Source organism: Otolemur garnettii, unplaced genomic scaffold, assembly GCF_000181295.1.
Source record: "Otolemur garnettii isolate 467f Iridium unplaced genomic scaffold, OtoGar3 scaffold00208, whole genome shotgun sequence".
In the NCBI taxonomy this organism is placed as follows: Eukaryota; Metazoa; Chordata; class Mammalia; order Primates; family Galagidae; genus Otolemur; species Otolemur garnettii.
This window is the reverse complement of record NW_003852603.1, coordinates 236,595-251,909: the sequence shown is the minus strand read 5'-3', so window position 1 is coordinate 251,909 and position 15,315 is coordinate 236,595. Positions and strand designations below refer to the sequence as shown.

Here is a 15,315-nt window from a genome sequence, read left to right as displayed (position 1 = left end):
CTGTGCTCTATAAACACAGCCTGCCAAGCTATTACCCTGAAACTTTTGTAAATACATATTTATTTAAGAGCTGTATAAATCATACTGTAACAAATTATTTTATAAACTTTTTTCAAGAGATTGCTTTATATTCAAACATTGGAATCTTTAAGTTCTTCAATTAACATTACATTTTTTTTCTTTCTTTTTTTTTTTCTTTTTGCAGTTTTTGGCCAGGGCCAGGTTTGAACCCACCACACTACTCCTTGAGCCATAGGCACTGCCCCCAACATAACATTTTTTGATCGTAGTTTTTAAAATAAGATTTAAAAAAATTTTGTATATTCATTCCAATATATTGGCTTCTTGACCCCAATGTTGCTTTAATATTTATGAAGTGTTCATTCTTCCTGTGTCTTCAGAAATCATTATAATGCTCACTTATTTTTTTAAATAGTTTTCAATATTATTATATTGTAATATTAGCAGATGATGCTTACAATCTAAAAGGTTCATATAATGTACATAAATTGCTCCTTTAATTACCACCATATGAAGGAAGATAGAAAAGAACCAATACAAAAGAGTCCATCTATTTGTTTTAAAGCCATTTTAGATTTTCTATGACATTTATCCCTCTAATCCGTAATTTCTATTTCTTATAGACTTTCTCAATGCTGTAATTTTTAAAATTTAAACTGAATATCAATGAAGAACAAAAGTATCTTCATGAAACAGGTATTGGAAGTAAAACTAAAGTATTCCAAGTATCTCCCTTTGCTACTTCTAGATTTTATGATACTTTAAAAGCAAAGTAAGGGTTAAAGAAGTTCCACTTATTTTGCGTGACAATTGCATGAGGACAGTCATGAGGATAACTTTGATAATTGAATTCTAGGTGGGAATCCAAAGAAATTCTCTATTCTTGATGGGTTAATTTAAGAGCAGTCCTAATTTTTTCTTTTCTTTGCTTTTTTTTTTCTTTTTTTGGAAACAGTCTCACTTTGTTGCCCTGGCTAGAGTGCCATGGCATTCATAACTCTCAGCAACCTCAAACTCTTAGGCTCAAGTGAACCTCTTGCCTCAGCCTCTCAAGTAGCTAGGACTATAGATGCTCACCACAATGCCAGACTATTTTTTAGAGATGGGGTCTCACTCTTGTTCAGACTGCTCTTGAACTCCTGAGCTCAAGCAATCCACCTGCTTGGCCTCCAGAGTGCTAGAGTCCTACCTTTCTCATCTTCTTCTTCTTCTTGGTCATCTGTTAGTGGAATCACTTCTGGCTGATCCACAATTGCAGCATCTTCATGGTCTGATGAAAGTTCTAAATAGAATGAGACAGAAGGATACTTAAGGATATCTTAGTTGGAATAATAAAGAAAGAACACAGTGACTATAGCCCAGAAAGTTAAAGTTCTTTTTTTTTCCCTCTAGGTTTCAACAGGCACACAAATTGCTATCCTCCAGTAATCATTGCCCAAAACACACACGCACAAGTATATATAGAATTGATGGTTCACAGTTTCATCTCATTCTCTGATAACAATATATTCTGGTTTCAGTACCTTCTGTTTCCATATATGAGCTCTGGGACTCGGTTTCAATTTTCATTTCATTCTTCATTGAATCATTCTCTTGTCCTGTTAAAAACAGTGATTGAAAAATAAAAGAAATGTGATATGCATCACCATAGCTTTATCCCTGGTTTGAAAAAGTAAAACTTTTAGAAACCATGCTCTATCCACTCTTGGAGGGATAAAGGACAGTTTTAAGGGACAAAGCATTTTTTCATATCATTAGATTTATATCAATTATTACATAATATCCAGATAATTTAGATAAAAATCCCTTTTTCTGAATAGCATATTAGTACTCTGCTTATCAATGCTCTGGACATGGATACAGGACACAACTTGGAAGTTTTGAAATTTTAAAATAATATAATTTCTGGGCTATCTGGGTTGAGTACCTCTAAATTTTTCCCTTGTTGACAATACCTAGAAAATTAAAATACTACTTGTTTTTCATTTTTCCAGAACATCTAAAACTTGAGTAATGTGAACACATGGGAGTTGGGTGGCATAGTAGCCCAACCACTCTCTCCAGGCATGTGCTAAATGTAGCAATGGTCAGGAGAGAATTCAGCCAACCCCTGATTACTCTGAGGCTGATTATCTAGTGATGGTTTTCCTACTACCTTCCTTGGCTTCTCCTCCTACTCTGCCCTGTAGAGTTAAAAACATTTAAGTGCTTACTGAGAGAGGAAATTGAAATCTTTCCATTTTCCTTCATGCTATGAACAGATTTTGTGTTGAAGATGTTTAACTGTTGAACTAAAAATAAATTCCAGAGCTATAGTTGGTTATAGGCACTAAGGGGTCATAGAGGAGGGTGGGCTCTTTGCCTGAGTACCTGCCTGTGGGGAACAGCATCACTGATCCACTTGCCTTTGCTTCCTGTAAAAGGGTTATGTTTGTCTGTGACCTGCAGTGGCCCCTGTGGGATAAGTGTATATTCTCACCTCATTGACACCAGCCCTGTTCATGTGATTTGGCTTAGAAAATAGCACTGGAACAGATGTGATGTGTACTGCATCTTAGCAGGAGCTTTAACATCCATTGTATCTTTCCTCTAGTTCTCCTGCTTCTATTAGAATTAAAACTGGTGGAACAGGACCAAGCAGGACCCAGCGGAGACAGTAAGCCTTTGTTGTTGAAAGCCATTGAAACTTTTGGGGTTATTTGTTACTGTAGCAAAGCTTACTTATATAATCCATCTTTTTATATCCCCCTCTTTGATAGTATTCTTAAACCACTCAGTATATTACTTCCCCTTAATTCATTTTCTGCTAGTATGACCTAGATGAGGGGAAAGATTTTGCATGACATCCATTCCTTCTGAGCTCATTTTAATCAAAAGAATCTGATAACATAATTACAACTAAGGCTTATTTATTTGTCTGATAATTTAAGCTAGAAACCTCCAGCTGTTTTGGATGACTTTGTTTGATCTCTTCTAAAGTTCAATGAAATGCCAAGTCCTGATGATTCTGCAAAATATTTCTCTTTTCCTACTTTTCATAATCATCACATTTCCTCATTCAGGGACATATCATCTGATTTTTAGATCCTTCATTTTCTTCTCCTATAATCTGTTTTGTGCATTGCTAGCAGAAAACTAGCAGAAATGTCTTTTAAAATATGGATTTGATCAATACTTTTCTTCTGCTGATAAATCCCATTCTTCCCCATTCTTCCCCATCACTTCTCAAAGTATAGCCATGGACAAACAGCATTGGAATCACCTGGGAGCTTTTCAAAAATGTAGCAATTCAGGCCTCACCCCAGACCTACAGAATCAGAAACTGCATTTTAACAAGATGTCTGTGTAGTTTGTATATAGATTAAAATCTGAAATACACTACCCTATGAGATGCCAGTGTATCTGCAAACTATTGAGCCCATAAAAATGCCAGGCTTTGCTTAGACACTCTACATCTATTATCTCTGATCATCACATTAGCCTTGTACATATTGTGATCCCCATTCTTTTTTCAAAATTCACCAGTAGCTCTATCTGACTATAAATACCTCTTTTTGTTTGCCTGGAAATACTTTTATTTTGATTTTTAGTTTTTTAAATTAATATCTATTTGCATATAGTAAAACCTACAAATAGGGTCTAGCTTGATGACCCTACATCCACACTATCTTCCCGTGTAGTCACCAACCAGATCAAGAACATTTCTTGTTCTAGTGGCTTCTTCCTGTTGACACCCTCCAACTGGTAATAGTTTTGTCTGTTTTTCAAATTCATATAAACATAACATAAAGTATATGCTCTTTTCTATTTTCGTTGTTTTATGCCTGTTGTCTATAAGGTTAGTTCCAGTTGCTCTGTGTATCAATTGTTCAATTTTTTTTTTTTTTTTTTGGTAGAGATAGAGTCTTACTTTATCATCCTCGGTAGAGTGCTGAAAAATAACACACAAAAAAAACAGTAACAAAAAATAATACACACAAAAAATAATATAATTATGCCAAGGAAAAATACTTTTATAAAACATGTTCAGAAAAATAAAATACATAGAAAGTGTGTTTGGATTTGCAGTGAAATATAAGACTAATGGGTAAAGAAATGAAAAGGTAAATTGAATGAATAGGAAATTGACTGAGATAATAAAAAAAATCATATCACAGGCCTAGAAACACTATGACATTCTCCAGTGGATGTCATAAAGAAGAAGAAATGCTGTATATAAGTAAGTCAATGTTTTAGATATCAAACTCTTGAGTGAAAGTTTACTGAGAAAGCAAAAGTAGTGAGAAAAATATAACATGAGATGATGATAGATACACAGAACAGAAAATAGTAATAGAACTTCTAATCCAAAGATTATAAGAATTCTAAGCAGCAAAATTTTATCTATATGATAGAAACAACGAAATAACATATTTTGAGGTTTAAAAATATTATAGAAAGTAGTATACAATTTCATATTTTAAACTGCATATAGAATACACCTGTCCTTATATTTACATTAGCAGGGACAAGAATTGAAAGGTTGTGTCTCAAATGTTAACACTGATGATCTTTGAATGGTAGGTGATATTTTAATTTATAGGATTTTGATTTTTCTAACCTGCATTTTGTATTTTATAATAATTGCATATTTATAATTTAATTACCACAGGGTATCCATGAAGTTTCTGTACAATTTAAAATATAAACTGCACAAGAACTTTATGGACACTCTACTATAAAACAATTTACAAAATAGAAAAAATGCTCTTAGTGCTATCACAGAAGAAAAAATTCTGGCTAAAATGTGTGTGTGCATCTCAAATCAAATCCAATTACTTTTTTCTCAGTCTCTACTTGAACTCTAGAAACAGTTGAGGGATGTAATTGTTGAATGACTTTTTAAAAATGTCCCCTTTTTTGTCTTTGAGCCAAATCACATATCATTCCCTGTGCTCTCTACGCCAACCTAATACTCATTCTCTATACCTATTACTTTATTTCTTACCTTTGCACTTACTTGGTATGTGTTCCTAAGAGCTGAAATGCCCTCTTTTCTCCTTTCTTACATAAGTAAAATCTCTTCATCTTTCACAGCTAGATCATTAATTTCCCTTTTTTTTTTTTTTGTAGCTTTCTCTGACTCACTAGGCAGGACTGATCATTTTCATATCTTTGCTTGTTGAGTTCTTTTGCCCGTTCATCTCCTTATTATCCTCCTCACACTGTAATAGAGTTGCATTTGTGTTCCTCTCTCTTACCAGATCATGAGCATTAAGAAGAAAGGAATTTTGTTTTATTCATATTACCCTTCCGATCACCTACTGATAGGGCGTCTATCTAATCAATAGATGTCTATCTAATTGGTTCCCTATTATATATGAACCAAAGTCCGTAAACAGTCATTGAGGACTATCACTTTCTCTCAGATCTTTTAACAACAAGGTAAGTGCCTTATGCTACTAAGCAATCTATGTCCTGTATTTGTGCAAAAAATCCTGGAGTAAAGATACTTTACTTATACATAAAGATAACTGAATGTTTTAGGTGGGCAAGTCACAATCTCTTTGGGCTTCAATTTCATCAAGCCCCTGGGTTCCTAAGTCTTCTTATGAAGTTTCCAGGAACATCAATGTTTGTTCATTAGGTGGATGACACTGAGAAGGAATCCTCACTGTTTATTGAGTGAGCCTCATAGCACTGTGTGTATGCCAACTTGACCATCACACCTAATCGTCACGCCAGGTGATTGCTGGAACCTCCAACTCATTATTTGTGACTAGCAGTGTATAGTAACAGGAAAGAGCAGAGCATCCAGAGAGTAAGAGCAGCTAATCTGTATTCCTGTGTGTGTCATGATGCCAGTGTCTACTTGATAAATGTTCAGAGGAATTCAGTCAGCCATGAGGAGATCACAGTTCAACAGAGGAACTGCTGATAACGTGAGACAGCTTGAGGTGGCAACCTAAGGCTGTTGATGAATACCAGAAAATGTCAGTGATTTGGAATTCTTGACACTGCACTTTGAGGATAAAAACCTATTTCAAATCTCTTGGAATATTTTTCTCCCTTGCCTTCTAACCTGTCTCTGCTCCTGACCTATTTCACCTGTGTGCTTTACATATTTTGACCATCTTTTCGTGAAATAGAAATGCATACATTTTTCTCTTTCCGATTTTCCTAAAGTTAATAAAAAATAGGGAGGAAATGAGGTGCCCAACTTTTAAAATGGGCTGGGATTTGGTGTGTGCACATGTGAGAGAGAGAGAGCGCCCACGAGCTCCTCACCCTGCACCCAGGCCTGCTGTGTGTTAATGACAATTCCGGGAGTTTCCAACCCATCTTGCTTTCTTGGCCTCATGGGAGTGGGGGGGGATGGGGGGATGGGGGTGGGGGGTGGGATGGGGGAGTGGAGAACCTTTATGATGGGTTCTACCATTCAGAGTAGTTGAATTCCACCTACTGTCCTCTGCCCTAACCCCTCCTAGCAGAGGAAACAAAAGAAAACAAAGAATCCCACAGTTTATATATATATTTTTCATACCTAAACTCAACCTTCCATACTGATGAGAGGGGAACATTAAAACAGATAATCCCCAAATCCATTCACTTTTCTTTAGAAAGAGATCTCATGATTGTTTCTTAGACCCTTGGTAATAAGTTTGGCTCAAGCTAATGCTTTAGCTTTATTTAATTTGCATGAAAATTGGTTTGGGGATGTTAGTCTGGAATTATGCATTTCTAGGGGATAAACCTAAACTCACTTTTAAATAGATTATTTTTGAACAATAGCAACAACCACACAGTTTCATTGCTTGCAAATTATTAGATGCTCAGATTTTCCTCAGAATGAAGACTTACTTTCTTTGATGCTTGTTTTAAAGCAATAAGAGATATTATATATTTTGTTAAATTTGCAACTTGATTGCCATTAATATTCAAAAATTTATTTTTATAAAAATATCCCAGATTAGGAGCAGGAGTTAAGCCTAGATTAGTGTGCATTTGGTTATCTTCTAGACATCTTGGTTTTCTCTGAGGGCCAATAAAACTTTCTAATGTAAATTATTTCTAAAATTATTTTTTTTAGTTACAAAAGAAATGCAGCTTCCTTATAGATATACAGAAAGACACATACAAGTATTGAGAATTGTGAGTAATTTTACAACTAAGGCATGGCTACTTTTAATACTGCGAATTACCATCTTTCTCTTGTGTATATATGTACATGTATATATCAACATACGTGCATATAAAGTTATATGTATGCACACACATATGAACATACACATACACATATACGAACAAATATATAAATATATTCTGAGATCACAATATATTTATTATACTTTGATTCCTGCTTTTTTGATCCATGTTTTAATAAGCATTATATGTTGTCATTTCAATTTCTTTAGGAATCTTATTTTGAAAAGATCCATGTTTTTAAATGTTTTTTGCCATTAAACACAATATTCCAATAAACATTTTAGTGCATAAAAATCTCCACACTCTGAGTGGGTATTACTTTAGGATAAATTCCTGAAGTGTAATTCTTTCATCGAAGTATGAACCTGTTACCTTTTATTTGGTTTTGCCAAAATTGCTGATGAGAAGTTTGCATCCTGCAGGCTCTCGCTGTAACTGAGAGTATGTTTGAAAACCTGATTTTCACTCATTTTATGTACTTTCAATTCTACTTAAACTTACCTGATATTCTAAAAGAGAGGTTACTGCACTCCTATTTTATTTGCATCTTTCTAAATAATAAAGAGGGTATCTCTTCATATTTACAAAGTTTACACTTTTTCTTTTTGTGAATTATAATCAAGTCTCTTTGCCCATTTTTCTCTTGGGTCATTTATTTTTTGTCTTATTGATTTATGAAGTCTTTTTTTTCAAATAAGAAAATGAGCTCTTCTCATTTATGTGAGAATATTTTTGCCACTAGTTTTTCTTTAGGATTTGATTATAACCTTTATTTATTATGTATAAGTTTATGTATTACAGTCAGTCATCTCCCTCTTTTGTGACATATGTTGACATATACATGAATCATGCACACAATCGTGTGTCTGCAAGTGCGTATTTATAATTCAAAAAGCAGTACCTAATTTTTTAAAAACTCTCATTTTGTTTTTAGAAAGACATTATTTTTTGGAGCAGTTTTTGATTCACAGAAAAATTGAGAGAAGGTACAGGGATATCCCGTGTAACCCCAATCAATGTCTGTAACTTATTTTGGGGTTCACTCTTGGTGCTGTACATTCTATGGGTTTGGGCAAATGTATAAAGCCCTGTATCCCCCTTCAGGTATCATACAGAATATTTTCATTGCCCTATAAATCCTATGTTTCTCCTATTTATCCCTCCACCCAACCCAAGCCTTGGCAAGCACTGATCTTTTCAAGTCTCCATGGTTTTGCACTTTCCAGAACGTCTATGTATAATTGTAATCATACAGTTTGTAGCTTTTCCAGATTGGCTTTTTACACTTGGTAAGATGCATGTTAAGTTTCCTACATGTCTTTCCATGGCTTGATAGTTCATTTCCTTTTAGTGGTGAATAATAACTTTTGGTTCTTTTATTCTGGTATTTTTATAGTTTCATTTTTATATTTCATCTTTGCTCCTTCTAGAATTTATGTTAGTGTAAAGAATGAGGTTGAGATTCGGCTTATTTTTTCAAATGGCCAACTAGTTATCTTAACATCATTTATTGAATCATCTGTCAGCCAGAAGAGTATGTACTGAAACCTCAGATCGAGGTGGGGCTCTTTGGTTGGCTTCATTGATCAGCCTGTCTATTCCTACAGCAGGACTAAACTGCTAATCACATTTTTCAAACATTCCATGTCATTTTTAGTCCATTTTCTTTGTCACTGACTGATAATATTGTGTCTGTGAATTCCCAATTGTATTTCCAATGGGTTTTTATTTGTAGTGTATCTTGTTACATCATCTGACACATCAAGACCCATTACTATTATATTTAATCAGAGATTTAAATTTTCATCAGTGTAGAATGACCAACTCTTTCTTGCTTGGGACGTTTTGCTAGAATTCTAGCTGGAGAGATTCTAAAGTAGTTTTCCATGTTTTCTTTCAATGTTCACTTCCCAAATGTATCTCACTTTATGTTTTTAAATCTTTACCTTTTTATTGAATTTAACTCAGTCTTAGTGGGTTGGGTCTATTCTAAACTCTTCTTGCTGTTTTATTGGTCAGCCTGTCTATTCCTATAGCAGGACTATAGTCCTAATCACATTTTTAATTATACTTATTGTCATAACTATTTGCTTGTGTTTCTGTCATCTTATTTGATACATTGTGTTTGTTACACTATTAGGTTTTTAAAAAAATTATTACTTGCATTGCTGAATATACTTTCATGTTTGATACAATCTTTTTTTTTAATTTACAAAGTAAGTTATCTTCCTTTAATTCCACAGTGATCTAATTCTTTTTGTGATTATCGTACAATTTTTTGAAGACATTCTGAAGGCTCACTTACATTGCCGGGATCCATAACATTAGTTTTTGCACTGTCTTTATGGAAGTCAGCCTTGTGTACAACTGTTCCTGCTTTACCATAATCTTGTTTATAAGATTGATAGTTCCTTGCCTTCTTCTCTCTTTACTGCCTTTCTTAATTTCCTTCCTTCCTTCCTTCCTTCCTTCCTTCCTTCCTTCCTTCCTTCCTTCCTTCCTTCCTTCCTCTTCTCCTCCTCCTTCTCCTCCTCCTCCTGCCTCTTTCTCTTTTTCTCTTTCTATTTTAACCATTTCATAAAATTGCAGAATGTATAGGCTGGGATCAGAGGCTCATGCCTATAATCCTAGCACTGGGAGGCCAAGGTGGGTGGATTGCCTGAGCTCTGGAGTTTGAGACCCGCCTGAGCAAGAGCAAGACCCTGTCTCTAAAATTCACTGGGTGTTGGGGTGTGTGCCTGTAGTTCCATCTACTTGGGAGGCTGAGGCAAGAGGATCACTTGAGCCCAAGAGTTTGAGGTTGCTGCGAGCTATGATATCATAGCACTCTACTGAGGGCAACAAAATAAGATTTTATCTCAAAAAATATATATATTTGCAATGTATATATAGGAAACCATACTAAAATTTAGAGCTGAATTAAATAACCATAACCAAAGATGAAAAACCCACACATTTTTATAGTTACCATCCAGACTGAAAGCCCCACATGCCCCCCTCCCATGCAGTTGCTCCTCCCCAGTCACTAAAGTTCAATCAACATCATGACTGTCATAGGAATCACTACCTAGACTTTCAAATCAACAGGGTGAATTCTTATTCTACCTTTTTGAACATGTAGAATACAGTTATAAAAATTTTGACATGCACTTTCATATTAATGATGTCATTTTTGCCATTTCCAAATTGATTTCTATTAATCGACTTTTCTTTTCCTATGGACCATACTTTCCCACTTCTTGTCAAGAATTGAGAAGGGTCTGAAATTTTACTTTACTTGCAGATTAAGAAGTTAGCTTGCCACAGTTAAATAGGTGCTGACAAAAGACATAGACTCCTGGGTCCAAGATGGGGAACAACAGTGATGACCAGAGTACCTGTTCCCTGAACCCTAGTTGACATATGACAACATCAAGTGGACGGAGGTGATTCTTGCACACTCAGCAGCTTCTGTGACAGGGGAGGAATCCTGAGGTCTAGAGAATGTCAAGAGTGCCTGAATCTTTTATAATGTAATGGGTAATAAGTATGTCTGTATGTCTGTTCTTTGATCTGGAGGGACACGATGCTTTTCAAGGGTACCAGCAGTGCTTCTGCTCACAAGATATAAGAGACATGAAAGATGTATGGAGAACCATCTTCCAATACTTCTTTACAGGGCTGGAAATTTTGGTTGAGTGAGAGATATATTTACCTTCCTATAAATATTCTCCAGCTTCATTCTGGGATGCAGTTAAGTTACTCAGAACTATTTGGATCCTCTCAAGTCTCACTTTTAAGCCATCCTGGGGAGGACAAGAATGGCATTTGGCCTACTGTCTTTTTTTGCTTCACTACTGAGGCAAAACCCTTTTGAGTTTTGTTTGAATTTTCAGGTTCTCTGGTCTGGCTGGAGGGATATAGGCACTCATTTCAGCCTTGTACAAACTCCAGTATTATTCCCTCAGATCTTTTAGTGTTCTTACCTAGTCATCAATACTTAGCTGAAGACTTGAGGGATTCCTTCTGGGGAGCTCTCTCCTCTGCAGAAATTTCTGCTGTAAACTTTAGACACCTTGACCTCCCAGGATTCTCACCTCTGTCTCTCTCATCTTGAAGAGTTCATTGGACTCTACCTGGGTTCTTCTTCTCTGTAACAAGGCCTAGAAACTCTCTGACTGCAGTCAGCTGGTGCAGGCATAGGACTCACCTCATTTCCTGATTCTAAGGGATCACCGAGACTTTTAAAATTTCGACATTAATTGGTATGTTTACTTTCCATGTTAACAGAAAAACATTACAGAACTTTGACTTAATTTACCACATTGTAATAAATGCCACTATGGTGGTATATTTTAGCATTATATGTAACTTAACTCCCACAGGACATTATTGTTACTGATTTATACCAGCAGTATTCATTTAGACTTATCCAATAATTACCACTTACCTTGTTCTTAACTTCTTCCTTTATCGTTGATCTTCTATCCTGAATCAACATCTTTCTACCTACAGAACGCACCAGAATTCTCTGACGATGAACTTTTTTCTAGTGGTGCTTTTTGTTGTTGTTGCTCCAAAATTTCCTTAATTAACTGTTATTTTTGAAACATAATTTTCCTCCTTGGTTTAGAATTCTTGATTTATAGCTATTTTGTTGTACTATTTTTTTATTTCCATTATATCTATTGAGAAATTAGTTATCAGTCCAAGTGTTTGTGGGTTAGTTTTTAGATGTCCAATTTATTTTTGGCTTTTAGCAAAGTTTTACTGTGATGAACCTTGTTGTGGATTTATTTTTATTTAATCTGCTTGAAGTTCAAAGGGATTTTGGAACATTTGGCCTCCTGTTTTTCATCACTGCAGAAAATTTTTCACCAGAGTTTTTTCAAACATTGCTTCTGCCCAGTTCTCTCTTTCTCTTTCCTGTCGGGGACCAGTTATTTTATGACAGACTTTGTAATTAGATCTTCATTATATTTTCTTTTTCCTTTCATTCTCTTCTGTTTTCATTTTTGTTTTGAATATATTCTTCTAGTTCAAAAATTCTCTTTTACCTGTGTCCAATATGCTGTTAAATCATAAATCTATCATTGAAATTTTGATTTCAGTATAGCATCTTTTACTTTGACATTTTCTTTCCTTTAAAAACTTGTTTTTGTTTTGAATTTCCAGTTCTCAGCTAAATTTTCAACCTTTATCCTCTTGTACAAACTCAGCATAGTAATTTTATGTTTTGTGTTTATAACTCTAATATTTTCAGCTTCTCTGGGCTTCCTTCATTTGTTTCTTCGTTTTGTTTTTCATGTTATGTTGTTTCCTCCTTTTTTCCTGGCTACTTTTTATATTTGTGTGCTGGAGATTATATTTTCCAAATTACTTATATAAATATTTTGAAGCACTCCTTTTTGCTTCTAGTAAATGTTGTGTATTTGTTTCTCTTTGATGCCTGGGGGAACTAGCAATCTGGGCTTGTCTTAATTTAATTCAGGGATTAAGATGATTCAAAGCTGGGCATCAGGGTCTCAGAAGGCTGATCTGTTGCTGGTTCATTTTGTCTACTAGGCTATGTACTTTTGGGGTTTCTATCCAAAACGTAGGGGGATTATCAGAGGCCCCTGCCTTTCTTAGTAATGAGGCTCCAGATATCTTTTGTAGAATCAGCATATGCTACCAGGTAAAAATAGTTTCATATTTTGTGCTCACATATTGGAGATTCATCTTCCCCCAGAACTTAGCTTGATAGTTCTTCAGGACCTTACTAGCTCACTGATGGTTTAAACAGACTCTCTCTTTCTTTCCCCACATATACTATTTAAGAATATGTCATATTATATTAATATATGATATAACATAATCAAATAATATATGTAGTGTGTATAATGTAAATATTTTCTCCAGTTGTTTTCAGTGAGAGAAATGGCCTAAATTATTTAGATTTTCATTGGAAAACTGGTCCCACTTTTTACTTTTTGATTTTTAAACAAGAAATACTATAAATTTCAAAGTCAAAAACAGATATTTAGGTGAGATATGTTGACACTCGACCTTAATTTTGAATTATGTCAAAATTATTATTTTAACATTTTTATACATTCCCTTGGTCTCTTCCCTAATAGTTCCTTCCAACTGTGCCTTTCTCAGTCTTGAATTTTGCCTCTCTTTTTATATATATATTTTTGCCTCAGGCCTTCTATTAGTTTATTCATAAAGGATACTTGGGGGGCATACTTTCTTAATCTTTGTATTCCTGAGGAGATGTTACTTTTGCCCTCATACATGAATAATAACTTCACTAAATACAGAAATTATATCTTTTAGAGCTCTGGAAATGTTACCCTATTTTCTTATATTCTTTAGGGTTATAGAAGAAGGTGGCTAAGGCTAATCAGATTCTGGTGATTTTGACTTTATTTACTACTTACAGTCCATGCAGCTGTTCTTATTTGAGTTCTCATTATCTTTGCTTATAACCATAACATGTGTTCTCATGCTTTGAGCTAGAGAATTTGTTTGCACTAGGAAAACTTTTTTCCTATTATTTTCCTAAAGATTGCTTATTTCTGTTTGTTCTATTCCTTCTTCTTGGTATTCTAAGCATATGTACATTTAATCTCCTAGATTTATTCTTCATATTCTCCAAAGAGAATACTTGTTCTTTTTGTTATTATATATTCATTTCAATAGCTGCAAACCCAATGCTTATAGAAGTTAGGCAAGTAGCAATATTCACAATCAACTGAGCCAGGCTGGTACCAAAAAAAGTAACAAGGATTGTGGAGATCAAAAGGCCCATCTAAAGAGGGCAGCTGCCAATCTGCTGGTATTTAATGCTAATAAAATATTATAAAAATTCTACTATTTTCCAGAAAAACTCACAAAAAATCTTGAATGTATTATTCCCCTGAAGTTTGGGAAAGCTGATAGAGGCTCTCCTAACTTACCACTGGGGTGATCTTGGTCACACGCAGAATGATCTGTAACTTCATCATCTTTTGTGACATTGTCATCCTTTGCAGAATCTGGCAACAAACAAAACCTTTCATCAATATTTTTAACTAGGAAGTAGAGCAGCTTTTAATGCTGACCAAAGATTTATATGTGGAAGAAACAGAATTCATTATTTTTTAAAAAGTAACCATTAAAATACTTAAATATCTTCCCTTATAAATTTGCATTTCTTATGGTACCGGGTAGGATATCTGCACAAAATACAAAGGCAGAGAAGTCGTTGGGATATTTTTGCAACAAAGAAGAAAATATAAGCTGGCTTTATGCATTAGTGAAAGACTTAGAATTTAGGAAAGGATATGAAAGGCAGGCAAATGATGATGAAAGTAGTATCTAATTTTAAGGTTCTTAATGCTTTCATTACTACGGTGGTTCTCATAGGGAGTCTTGAGCCCTTAAAAAAGTCAGATACAGAGTCTTGAAATCCAGAAGTAATAAAGTTTGTCTTCCTCTGGGCGCCTACCAGTAGAATAATAACAGCAAGGGGTGGATACAGACCTTCTGTTCCGTTCATTTCCTCCCTTGTGTAGCACGTTTAAATGTGAAATCAGCATACATTCATCTTTTTTGCTATAGGATATACTTTATAGGAAATAACATGGCTAAAAGGATTCTGTGACTATGTAATAGCCTCTGCTTGAATGTTTGAGACTTCTCTGGAGGTGCTTTAAAAAAACATCAAAAAGAGCCTGTGACTGAACTGGCAAGAAGAGAAAAAATAGGTTTTTCATTCATTTAAAAAGTATTTATTAGGCTGGGCATGGTGGCTCATGCCTATAATCCCAGCAGTCTGGGAGGCTGAGGTAGATAGGTTGCTTGAGCTCAGGAATTTGAGATCAGTCTGAGTAAGAGTGAGATATCATCTCTAAAAATAGCTGGGTGTTGTGGTGGGCACCTGTAGTCCCAAGTACTTGGGAGGCTGAGGCAATAGGATCCCTTAAGCGCAGGAGTTTGAGGTTGCTGTGAGCTATGACACCATAGCACTCTACCGAGGGTGACAAAATGAGACTCTGTGTGTATATATACACATATATACATACATATATATACACACATATACGTACACATATATACGTCTATGTATATGTGTGTATATATATGCATACCTAGTATATGTGT

General features: G+C 34.9%; 1 protein-coding gene across 1 annotated transcript in view; it reads right to left on the bottom strand.

Annotated features, from left to right (window-relative positions):
* Positions 1-15,315, bottom strand: part of LOC100943722 (O-acetyl-ADP-ribose deacetylase MACROD2-like) — a 183,554-nt gene that overhangs the window by 56,290 nt on the left and 111,949 nt on the right. The window contains exons 5-7 of the mRNA XM_012812408.1: positions 14,130-14,207; positions 1,545-1,619; positions 1,211-1,303 (exon numbers count right to left, since the gene is read on the bottom strand). Of these exons, the coding sequence (XP_012667862.1) occupies positions 1,211-1,303; positions 1,545-1,619; positions 14,130-14,207 (246 nt within the window). The remainder of the gene's footprint in view (positions 1-1,210; positions 1,304-1,544; positions 1,620-14,129; positions 14,208-15,315) is intronic.